Raw genomic sequence first — 13015 nt, forward strand, 5'->3', positions numbered from 1 at the left:
GGAGCCTGGCGGGCTACAGTCCATGGGGTCGTAGAGTCGGACATGACTGAGCTACTAACACTTTCTCTTCACTTTTCACTTCAACCTCCTTGTGAATTCAGGCTGGAAATGGGAAAAGGAGTGAGAGGAGAATTGGGTGGAGGTTGATGAAGAGAGAAAACGGAAGGAGGTGCCAGGCAGTGGGGAACCAGAGCCTATTGTGAAGGGATGTTAAATTTCTTGTTTGTTTTTTTAAAATAGACTTTATTTTTTATAGCAGCTTGGGGTTCACAGCAAAGAGTTTCTGCATATACCCTGTCCCCTCACCCCCAATACACACACAGCCTCCTCCTTTATCAACATCCCACCCAGAGAGGTATGTGTGTTACAACTGATAAATCTACATGGACACATCATAGTCAGAGTCCTTTGTTTCTGTCAGGGAAGGGAAAAACAAAACTTAGAAAATGTTTGTAATAGTGGTAATGGTTTAGTTGCTAAGGTATGTTGGACTCTTGGGCCCCTGCCAGGCTCCACTGCCCATGGGAAATGTTTGTAAAGTGTCATTTAAAATCAGTTTTTTAATGTATCTGGAATTTAGGTTGTTGTATGACATGAGGTGTATCATGTAGTATTGTCTAATTTTAGTGCTACACTGTATTTATCTGTACTTTTGTATTCTAGCTGAATTCTTTAAAAATAAAAATATCGAGAAGTAAAGTCTAGGTTAGATCTTGAGGATCTTATTTTTCTCCTCGGGTGTTTTGATTGATCACTCTCTTGGAATAACACCTATTTCGGGAATATAGTAAGCTTTTATTTGAATCTTGAATGGCCTTGCTGCTTCTGCAAGGGTATGGAGGCTCACTCAGGAAATCCTAGATTATGTGTATAGTATTAATAGAAAGGCCTTCCAGGTGGCTCAGTGGGTAAAAAATCTGCCAGCAATGCAGGAGATGCAGGAGACTTAGTTTTGATCCCTGGGTTGGGAAGATTCACTGGAGGGGGACATGGCAACCCACTCCAGTATTTTTGCCTGGAGTATCCCATGGACAGAGGAGCCTGGTGGGCTATAGTCCAGGGGGTCACAAAGAGTGGGACATGACCGAAGCGACTGAGCATACATGTATGCATTAATAGAAGAATACAGTATTTAATGAACATAGTTTTTTTTTTTTTTAAAAGAAAAACCCTTCGAATTTTCTATTTACAATACTGATTGACCTGCCCAGTTCACCTTGACGCGGATACATGTGACCTTGCAGAATCACAACCTGTTGTATAAATGAAGAAACAGCACAGAATTCCTTGCCTTGTAGTGGTGGTTAAGGTATATAAGTGACTCTCACCAGTCATTGCAGACTGAAAAAGACAATCTGCCCTAGGATGTTTAGTGGTGCTAATGAGGAAAGTACTATAAAGTTGAATGTCCTACAAGCACAGATCGAATATAGCTGGAGGCCTGGAGTAGTTTTTGATCTTGAAAAAACAGAGGCTCTCTGAGCAAGACATTGATTGATAGATGCGAAAGCCAAGTAGGAGAACAGGTTCCAGTTTTTTTCACTCCTTTGCTATGATTACTCAACCTGTTAAGTACTTTCTTTGTGTCTTTTTTCTTTTTCCTTAAAGTTAAGAAGAGGAAGAACTGAGTTTCCTTTTATGATGTGCCAAAAAATTGGCCTGTTTAAAGTTAAAATCTGAAGAAAGATATTATTAAGAAATATTTCACATCTGTTTATTAAAATTGGTTCCTGAGTGTACACATTTTTTTCAGCCTTCTTTTATATTTACTTAAAATGTATAGTTTGCCATCTTAGATGTACAAGTAGATACCTAGACATGTTTTCTGACTGAAATTTGAATGTGTGGCATTAGTCTAATAAAATTAATGTTAGTGTCAGGTAGAAACAAACCTGTGGATACAGTTAAGAAATCAGTGGACTTGCTTCTCACCTGGCTATCCAGGACTGCCTAACAACTGGTGAAAGTGGTAGTTTATCAAATTGTAGGAGACAGGTAAATGCAGACTGCAAGAGTCACCACCATCCTAATCATTCACTGTTTTAAACCTTGGTTTTAGGTCTTGTTTAGGAATTATAACTGTTTTCAGTTATGACCGTGTTCACTGTCATCTTTTTTAAGAACTATTTATGTATTTATTTATTTTGGGTAGTACTGGGTCTTTTTTGCTGCACAGCCTTTTTCTCTAGCTGTGCTGTGTGGGCTTCTCGTTGCAGTGGTTTCTCTTGTTGCAGAGCGCAGGCTCTATAGCACACAAGCTTCGGTGGTTTGGGCACACGGGCTCAGGAGTTGCACCTTCGGGCTGTAGCGCACAGTTTCAGCATCTGTGGCACTCGGGCTGAGCAGCTCCGTAGCATGTGGGGTTTTCCTGGATCAGGGATCAAACTCGTGTCTGCTGCACTGGCAGGCGGACTCTTTACCACTGAGCCACCAGGAAAGCCCTTTCAGTGTCATCTTTGAGTTTACAGAGGAGGACCGTTTTTCAGAAGTTCGATATAGAAATCTGATGCAAGTGTCAAGGAAACTACTGTAATTCATGAGTCGGATGCTCTTTGACCATTGGCAGGTAGTAGACAGCAATTATTAAATGGTAGCTGTCAAAGAGTAAAGGACTTGAACCCAGGGACTCATGGCCTATCCCAGAGACACTTTACTGTTTAGAAAGCTCTGATTAGGGGATACAGAAAATGCTACACTAGGATAAATAATTGTCCACCTAAGTTAGAACCTGTCCGAATTTAGCATGGTAGGACCTATCGTCTTATGTAGGGCATTCATATTGTGTTTTATTGTTCTCAAAGATTAAGATTATATACTGAATTGCCTGGATATTATTTTAATTAAATCTCCCATTGCATTTGCTATGTTATGTTACAAATACATGTTTTACCCTTATTTACTTTTTCACCAGCAAGGCCCAGAAGTGTTTAATCTAATTGTGAAATTTTAAAAAATGGAGTGTAATATTGTATATTATTATTAGTAATAACAATGGTATTAAAATTTTTATTTCATACAGAATTTCATGATTTGCAGCATATTCTCATTTCTTCAATAACTTTGCAAAGGAGTTGTTGTGCTTTCCTATTTTCTAAATGAGTTTAGTGGTGTAAGTCTTAAAAAAACAAACCTTTCAAGCATTAACAGCTTATTTAAGCCTTTTAACAGCAGGCTACAGAGAGATTGTTAATGGTTTCCATAGCAGTGCAGGGAAACTTTTAAAAAATTAAAGCAAGTTTTAAAATTTCTGCTTATGGTATTGAATTTCTCCACAAAATAATGTTGATTCTTTAAAAAGTTTTTTATTTATTGCAGTTCATTGTGGGTATATTCTAAGAGATGTGTATTGCTATTATTGATGTCTATACAGGCAGTCCCTATTCAACAGAGAACAAGTCAGCTCGCTCCTGGAATTAGATCACCACCCCTTCCTACAGATTATCTGGTTGAAATTAACAAAGTTTTACTTTCCATGGATGATGTTGAATTATCACTTAATACTCCAGAGCTAAGCTCTGTTGTCTATGAAGACTTCTCGTTTCAGGAAGATTCTCTCAAGGTAAATATCCAGGCAGTACATTTGAATACCTGCAGTTAATATAGAAATAAAGCAAGGAATTTGTCACTGTGCCTACTTAAATGGTCTTTAGCCTTTTATATTTGTGCCAAGGAAATAATAATATGTATGAAAAACAAACTTTTCCTATATTGCCAATGAAATGCTGTCAGAAATTTTAATTTGTTAATAGTAGGTATGGATTTTTAAGTGTCCACAGTTTTTTTTTTGCAACAGATATTTTAAAATCAAACACATGCACAAATCATATTCCTATCTTATAAACTTGATTGTCATTTGATGTAAAATGTGAGCATTTATCTTACCACCTAGAACGATTTGATTGTCTAGTGATTAGATTTGGAATGGCATGTTGATTGTAAGTTAATTAGGGATCTGAAAGTTTTCAGGTAATTTGTGAAAACTATTTGATATCATCAAGACTCATATATTTTGATTGCATTTTTGTATCATGTCATAATAAACTTGCTGATAGAGTTGATAGGTTTATCTGATAACTCAGTTTTGTCTTAAATGACAACTTAAATATTAACATTATTAGTTGTTTGAAAGTATATGTAATTTCTAGCTTTAAAACACTTCATTAAAAAAAAAAAACATTTCATTAGCTTTACAGACTGTTATTAAAGCTTTTTGTATGTCCTGGACAAATGCTAATTTGAACATCACTGAGGATTTTTTCCCCGCTATTAAGCTATTAGGTAGCATAGCTCATGCTTTGGCCTGTACTGGATATTATTTTTTTTAAAGTTTCCAGTTTTGATGAGCAACAATTATGTCTCATTATTTTTAAGTAACTTGTTCAATATAAATTTTTGGTCTCTCGTGATTCCATTCTTATATCTCTTTGCTGGCTTTTGTTAATTTATGAAAATATCTTTGCAGAATATCAAAGACCAACTGGACAAACTCGGAGAGCAGATTGCAGTCATTCATGAAAAACAACCGGATGTTATCCTCGAAGCTTCCGGACCTGAAGCCATTCAGATTCGGGATACACTTACTCAGTTGAATGCAAAGTGGGACAGAATTAATAGACTGTACAATGATCGTAAAGGGTATGTGCAAATTAAATTAATATTTAATTGTTTAAAAGACCTGTAAATTCATATGTACTTTATTTTTATTGAAGCATAGTTCAGTTACAGTATTATATGTTTCAGGTGAACAACATGGTGATTCAATATTTTTACATATTATGTAAGATACAAATTATTACAATATTATAGACTATATTCCCTGTGCTGTGTGTTAAATCTCTGTAACATGTTTATTTATTTATTTATTTTTACATGTTTATTTTATACTAGTAGTTTGTTTCCCTTAATCCTTCCTTACCTGTGTCGCCCCTTCCCCTTACCCTTTTCTCCTCTAGTGATAACTAGTTTGTTCTCTGTATCTGTCTTTTTCTGTTTTATTATGTTTGTTTCTTTTGTTTTTATATTCTACATATAAGTAAAAACATACAGTATTTGTCTTTCTCTGTCTGACCTATTTCACTTAGCATATACCCTTTTGGTTTATCCATGTTGTTGCTAATGACAAGGTTTCATTCTTTCTACAGCTAAGTGCATATATATATATATAATATATATATATATATACACACACACCTTTATCCATTCGTGTGTTGATGGACATTTAAGTTTTTTCTCTATCTTGGCTATTGTAAGTAAAACTGTTGTGAACATGAAGGTGCAGATATCTTTTCAAGTTAGTTTTCATTTTCTTTGGATGTATTCCCAGAGGTGAAATTGCTTGATTATAGTGTAGATATATTTTTAATTTTTTGAGGATCCTCTTTCCTGTTTTCCATAGTGGTGGTACAAATTTACATTCCTACCACTAGTGGACAAGGATCCTCTTTTCTCCACATCCAAACCAGCACTTGCTATTTCTTATCTTTTTGACGATGGTCTTCCTAACAGGTGTGAGGTGATATTTCATTGTGGTTTTAATTTGCATTTCTCTAATGACACTAGTTGGGTATCTTTTCGTGAACCTGTTGGCCTTTTGTATATGCTCTTTGGAGAAATGTCTCTTCAGCCTCTGCCCATTTTTTAATTGGATTGTTTGATTTTTTGATATTGAGTTGTGTGAGTTTTTTACATATTTTGGCTATTAACCCCTTGTCAGACGTCATTTGCAAGTAACTTCCTCTCAGGTGGCAGATTGCCCTTTCATTTTGTTGATAGTTTCCTTTGCTGTGCAAAAGCTGTTTAGTTTGATGTAGTCCCATTTGTATGGTTTTGCTTTTGTGGTCCTTGTCTGAGGAGACACATCCCCCCAAATACTGCTAAGGCCTATGTCAAAAAGCATATTGCTTATATTTTCTTCTAGGAGCTTTATAGCTTCAGGTCTTGCACTTAAGTCTTTAATCCATTTTGAGTTTACTTTTGAACATAGTGTGAGAAAATAGTCTAGTTTCTTTTTTACATGTAGCTGTCCAGTTTCCTCAACACTGCTTATTGAAGAGATTGATACTATATATGGAAAATTCTAAAACCTCCATCAAAAACTACTAGAACTAACACATTTAGTAAAGTTGCAGGATACAAAATTTAATATCCAGAAATTGGTTGCATTTCTCTGCACTAATAACAAACTCTCAGAAAGAGAACTTTCAGAAAAAAATCCTATTTACAATTGCATCAAAGTGAGTAAAAGACCCAAGTGTAAATTTAACCAAGGAGGTGTAAAAGACTTATACTCTGGAAACTATATGACACTGATAAAAGAAATTGAAGACAACAAATAAGTGGAAAGATATTGTGCTCATGGATTGGAAGAGTTAATATTATTAAAGTATATATACTAACCACGGAAATCTACAGATTCAATATAATCCCTATCAAAGCTTCCTCACCAGTCACATCCACACCTGGGCATTGTTTCTGCTTTGGCTCCATCTCTTCATTCTTTCTGGAGTTATTTCTCTATTCTTCTCCAGTAGCATATTGGGCACCTACCAACCTGGTGAGTTCATCGTTTAGTGTCCTGTCTTTTTGCCTTTTCATACTGTTCATGGGGTTCTCAAGGCAAGAATTGGCTTGCCATTCCCTTCTCCAGTGGACCACATTTTCTCAGAACTCTCCACCATGACCTGTTGTCTTGGGTCACCCTACATGGCATGTCTTATAGTTTCCTTGAGTCAGACAAGGCTGTGGCCCGTGTGATCAGTTTGATTAGTTTTCTGTGATTGTGGTTTTCATTTTCTCTGCCCTCTGAGGGGTAAGGATAAGAGGCTTATGGAAGCTTCCTGATGGGAGAGACTGACTGTGGGGGAAACTGGGTCTTGTTCTGATGGGCAGGGCTTAGTAAATCTTTAATCCAATTTGCTGTTGATGGTCTGGCTTGTGATCCCTCCCTGTTGTTTGACCTGAGACCAAACTATGGTGAAGGTAATGAAGATAATAGTGATCTCCTTCAAAATGTCCAGTGCACACACTGCCACACTCCGTGCCCCTGACCCTGCAGCAGGCCACCACGGATCCATGCCTCCATCAGAGACTCCGGGACACTCATGGGCAAGTGTAGGTCAGTCTCTTGAGAGGTCACTGCTCCTTTTTCCTGGGCCCTGGTGTGCACAAGCTTTTGTTTGTGCCCTCCTATGTAAGTTCTGGTGGCTCTCTGGTGGGGTTAATGGTGACCTTCTCCAAGAGGGCTTAACCCACACCCAGGTCTGCTGCACCCAGAGCGCTAACCCTTGCGGTAGGCCACTGCTGACCCGTACCTCTGCAGGAGACACTCAAACACTCAAAGGCAGGTCTGGCTCAGTCTCTGTGGGGTCTCCTGGTGCACATAAGTTTTTTTTTTGAATCTATTAATATTTATTCAATATTTTAACAAATTAAAATGTATCCAATTTTACCCTTTACAGTCGATTTTTCCATATACTTAAATGGGATCCTTCCCTACTTCTAGGTAGGAAAGTAATCATTTAAGGATAATTGGACATCTAAAGAACTTTGGTAAACTGAACTATAGTACAGTAGTACTTACAAGAGGAAAATAGCTCGTCTTGATTTCTAATTGCTACAGTATGGTGTCAGTGAGATCAAACTCAGGCAAGACAGACCCAATTCATGTTTACATGTGGAAACCATACAACGTTAAGTGGTTAATCTACTGAAAGTTTGGCAGTCTGTTCACATCACTGAGAGGCTTACCTAAGACCTACTTTTATGCTGCAGCATCCTGTGGTGTTCTTGCACCACCCAGAAAAATTCTTTGGGGAGAGAAAAATCACCAAAGCTGTGATATATCCATTGAAATCCTTAATCTTTGATAACCTTTAAAGCTGGGGAGTACTTAACAGCAGGTAAACATGGAACATCTTCCTAGAATGCCAACTTTACATTAAACATGTAACATCAAAAAACAAAAGTAAATGCACAATTATATTCATATTTAACAGACGAGATGTCCCTCAAGTTCCTGCAACCATTTGTATGATTTCATTGGACTTTGACAAGCTCTACATTAGAAAATGGTTACTTCTGCCATAAGATGCAAATATAATTAAGATATCTGTTTGAAACATCTGAAACAGGTACCACCTTTGACAGGTCACATAAATCTCATCCCTAGGTGACACTACCTAAGCCCAAAGGCAGGTGGGGTTGGTGTTATTTTAGCCTAACTATTGATAGTACTTACACTTCTTATCAAATACAATACTGTTCACTTGTCATTACGTTATGTGAAATGATTCAAGTATACAAAAAATTAGGAGCATTTAACCCAATGACATCAAGTTAAGTGGTAATAGCAAAGGCAATTCAAATAGTAACATGGCACAACTTTCCCTGTTAGCGGTTTTAAAATGCTCATTTAAACAAGGGATGAGTTCACTTGCTTAGATATTTGAAATACAACTTTATTCTGATTCTAAACGAAAAGGAATGGGAATGACAGTAACAAACAAGATTCCACCTCTCAATATTGTCATGTGACTATAGCAGTCTTATATTTGAAACTCAAGGAGGAAACAACTGTGTTCCAAAACACCTAAATATGCAGGTCCAAAAAATGAAGGTATTTTTTTTTTTTTAAACTGCCACATTCACTCCAAAGCCCATCCATCTCCTTCAGCATCCGAAGATTAAGCACATGTTCTGCTTAGCTATACAATAAAGTGGCAAACACGCTGCACCACTGACATCACAGGACAGTTGCCTATAAAACTAGACTTCTGACGCTGGGCCCCAGCTTCACTTTCTCACAGGTCATCATCTCCATCCGGGAGAGCAGTTGTCTGAGCAACCTCTAAATCGTGCTCGTACTGTGCTGCCAAGGCTGGGTCCATGACCACCTCTGGCGGGGCAAGAGCAGGCATGGCGACAAACTCCAAGTTAGGGTCTCCAATCAATTTTCTAGCAAGCCAGAGGAAGGGCTTTTCAAAGTTGTAGTTACTTTTGGCAGAAATGTCATAGTACTGAAGATTCTTCTTTCGGTGGAAGACAATTGACTTTGCCTTAACCTTTCTGTCCTTAATATCCACTTTGTTGCCACACAACACAATTGGGATGTTCTCACACACTCGTACCAGATCTCTATGCCAGTTAGGCACATTCTTGTAAGTAACTCTTGATGTTACGTCAAACATTATAATGGCACACTGAGCTTGTATATAATAGCCATCTCTCAGTCCACCAAATTTCTCCTGACCAGCTGTATCCCATACATTGAACTTAATAGGTCCTCTGTTGGTATGGAACACAAGAGGATGGACCTCAACACCCAAGGTAGCTACATACTTCTTCTCAAATTCACCAGTCAGATGACGCTTCACGAATGTAGTTTTTCCAGTACCACCATCACCAACCAAAACAAGTTTGAACTGAACTTGGGGTTCTCCTTGGGCAGCCATCGCGATGTTACTTCCAGAAGCGTCTCCGCGCCCGTCTGACTCTGCACATAAGTTTTATTTGAGCTCTCCAAGCATCTCTGGCGGGTATGGAGTTTGATTCGAAACATAATTTTGCCCCTCCTACCATCTTTCTGGGGTTTCTCCTTTGCCGTTGGTTCTGGGGTATCCTTTTTTGGTGGGATCCAACATTCTCCTGCCGATGGTTGTTCAGCAGTGAGTTGTAATTTTGGAGTTCTTGAAAAAGAAGATGAGTGCATGTCCTTCTACTCCACCATCTTGTGGAGAGCTGTAAAGAACAATTTTGCATAGGAACCTGGAATGTTAGTTCCATGAATCAAGGTAAATTAGAAGTGGTCAAACAGGAGATGGCAAGAGTGAACACTGACATTTTAGCAATTAGTGAACTAAAATGGACTGGAATGGGTGAATTTAACTCAGATGACCATTATATCTACTACTATGAGCAAGAATCCCTTAGAAGAAATGGAGTAGCCCTCATAGTCAACAAAAGAGTCCAAAATGCAGTTCTTGGATGCAGTCTCAAAAACAACAGAATGATCTCTGTTCATTTCCAAGGCAAACTGTTCAATATCACAATAATCCAAGTCTATGCCCCAGCCAGTAATGCTGAAGAAGCTGAAGTTGAATAGTTCTATGAAAACCTACAAGAACTTCTTAAACTAACACCCAAAAAGGATTTCCTTTTCATTATAGGGGACTGGAATGCAAAAGTAGAAAGTCAAGAAACACCTGGTGTAACAGGCAAGTTTGGCCTTGGAGTACAGAGTGAGCAGGGTGAAGGCTAACAGAGTTTTGCCAAGAGAATAGCAAACACCCTCTTCCAACAACAGAAGAGAAGACTCTACACATGGACATCACCAGATGGTCAATATGAAATTCAGATTGATTATATTATTTGCAGCCAAAGATGGAGAAGCTCTATACAGTCAGTAAAAACAAGACTGGGAGCTGACTGTGGCTCAGATCATGAACTCCTTATTGCCAAATTCAGACTTAAATTGAAGAAAGTAGGGAAAACCACTAGACCCCTTAGGTATGACCTAAATCAAATCCCTTACTATTAAACAGTGGAAGTGAAAAACAGATTCAAGGGATTAGATCTGATAGACAGAATCCCTGAAGAACTATGGGCGAAGGTTCATGATATTGTACAGGAGGCAGTGATCATGACCACCCCCAAGAAAAAGAAATGCAAAAAAGCAAAATGGTTGTCTGAGGAGGTCTTACAAATAGCCAAGAAAAGAAGAGAAGCGAAACGCAACGGAGAAAGGGAAAGATGTACCCATTTGAATCAAAGTGCCAAAGAATAGCAAGGAGAGGTAAGAAAGCCTTCCTCAGTGATCAGTACAAAGAAACAGAGGAAGACAATAGAATGGGAAAGACTAGAGATCTCGTCAAAGAAATTAGAGATACCAAGGGAACATTTCATGCAAAGGTGGGCACAATAAAGAACAGAAACAGGATAGACCTAACAGAAGCAGAATATATTAAGAAGAGGTGACAAGAATACACAGAACTATACAAAAAAAGATCTTTGTGACCCAGATAACCACAATGGTGTGATCACTCACCTAGAGCCAGACATCCTGGAATGCGAAGTCAAGTGGGCCTTAGGAAGCATCACTACAAACAAAGCTAGTGGAGGTGATGGAATTCCAGTTGAGCTATTTCAAATCCTAAAAGATGATGCTGTAAAAGTGCTGCACTCAATATGCCAACAAATTTGGAAAACTCAGGAATGGCCACAGGACTGGAAATGGTCAGTTTTCATTCCAATCCCAAAGAAAGGCAATGCCAAAGAATGTTCAAACTACCGCACAATTGCACTCATCTCACAGGCTAGCAAAGTAATGCTGAAAATCCTCCAAGCCAGGCTTCAACAGTTCATGAACGGAGAACTTCCAGATGTTTAAGCTGGATTTGAAAAAGGCAGAGGAACCAGAGATCAAATTGCCAACATCCATTGGATCATCAAAAAAGCAAGAGAGTTCCAGAAAAATATCTACTTCTGCTTTATTGACTACACCAATAACTTTGACTGTGTGGATCACAGCAAACTGTGGAAAATGCTTAAAAAGACGGGAATACCAGATCACCTTAACTGCCTCCTGAGAAATCTGTGTGCAGATCAAGAAGCAACAGTAAAACTGGACATGGAACAGCAGACTGGTTCCAAATCAGGAAAGGAGTATGTCAAGGGTGTATATTGTCACCCTCCTTATTTAACTTATATGCAGAGTACATCATGTGAAATGCCAGGCTGGATGAAGCACAAGTTGGAATCATGATTGCCAGGAGAAATATCAATAACCTGAGATACACAGATGATACCACACATGTGGCAGATAGCAAAGAAGAACTAAAGAGCCTCTTGATGAAAGTGAAAGAGGAGAGTGAAATGTTGGCTTAAAACTCAACATTCAGAAAACCAAGATCATGGCATTTGGTCCCATCATTTCATGGCAAATAGATGGGGAAACAATGTAAACAGTGAGAGACTTTATTTTCTTGGGCTCCAGAATTACTGCAGATGGTGATTGCAGCCATGAAATTAAAAGATACTTCCTCCTTGGAAGAAAAGCTATGACCAACCTAGACAGCATATCAAAAAGCAGAGACGTTATTTTGCCAACAAAGGTCCATCTAGTCAAAGCTATGGTTTTTCCGGTAGTCATGTATAGATGTGAGAATTGTAATATAAAGAAGGCTGAGTGGTGAAGAATTGATACTTTTGAACTGTGGTGTTGGAGAAGACTCTTGAGAGTCCCTTGGACTGCAAGGAGATCCAACCAGTCCATCCTAAAGGACATCAGTCCTGAATATTCATTGGAAGGACTGATGTTGAAGCTGAAGCTCCAATTCTTTGTCCCCCTGGTGTGACGAACTGACTCCTTGGAAAAGACCCTGATACTGGGAAAGATTGAAGGGAGGAGGTGAAGGGGACAACAGAAGATGAGATGGTTGGATGGCATCATCAACTCAATGGACATGAATTTGAGAAGCTCCGGGATTTGGTGATGTACAGGGAAGCCTGGGCCTCTGCAGTTCATGGGGTCGCTAGGAGTTGGACATTACTGAGCGACTGAACTGAACTGAACTATCATAACACCCATGCCTTTTTTCACAGAACAGGTTTGGTGTTTCTACACACCAACTCTTTTTAAAAATTCTTTGCCATTATCATTATGGTTCCTTATAAAGTAGGACCTTGTTGATTATCCATTCTGTGTATGGTAGTTTGCCTCTGCTAATCCCAAACTCTTAGTCTGTCTCTCCACCATCTCTCCTCCTCCTTGGCAACCACATGTCTGTTCTCTATGTCTGTATACACCAACTCTTTAGTAGCAAGAGTAGAGACCCTGCTTATCTACGTCTTGAACACTTCCCAGCTGACTTTTTTTGTGGAGCCTGAGTTAAGAAACACTCATCTGTTCTATTTTGCTTTATTTTTCTTAAATGAACAGCCAATTTTCTCCATACATTTTGCTGAATAATCCAGCTCTCCACTATTGTTGGTGATATTTCCTTTGTCATACACTTAAAGG

General features: G+C 38.5%; 2 protein-coding genes across 9 annotated transcripts in view; one reads left to right on the forward strand and one right to left on the reverse strand.

Annotated features, from left to right (window-relative positions):
• Positions 1–13015, forward strand: part of UTRN (utrophin) — a 538889-nt gene that overhangs the window by 218512 nt on the left and 307362 nt on the right. For all 8 annotated transcript variants that reach the window (XM_043457450.1, XM_043457448.1, XM_043457451.1 and 5 more), the window contains 2 exons: positions 3371–3559; positions 4463–4635. In XM_043457450.1, coding sequence (XP_043313385.1) covers positions 3371–3559; positions 4463–4635 — 362 coding nt within the window. The remainder of the gene's footprint in view (positions 1–3370; positions 3560–4462; positions 4636–13015) is intronic.
• LOC122434219 (GTP-binding nuclear protein Ran-like) lies at positions 8436–9485 on the reverse strand. The gene has a single exon (XM_043457455.1). It carries the CDS (start codon positions 9447–9449, stop codon positions 8799–8801), a length of 651 nt encoding a protein of 216 aa, XP_043313390.1. The 5' UTR covers positions 9450–9485; the 3' UTR covers positions 8436–8798.

This window comes from Cervus canadensis, chromosome 33 (genome assembly GCF_019320065.1).
Source record: "Cervus canadensis isolate Bull #8, Minnesota chromosome 33, ASM1932006v1, whole genome shotgun sequence".
Lineage (NCBI taxonomy): Eukaryota > Metazoa > Chordata > Mammalia > Artiodactyla > Cervidae > Cervus > Cervus canadensis.

Coding starts and splice junctions, on each gene's coding strand:
- LOC122434219 (XM_043457455.1), bottom strand. CDS start 9,449: ATGGCTGCCCAAGGAGAACCCCAAGTTCAGTTCAAACTTGTTTTGGTT.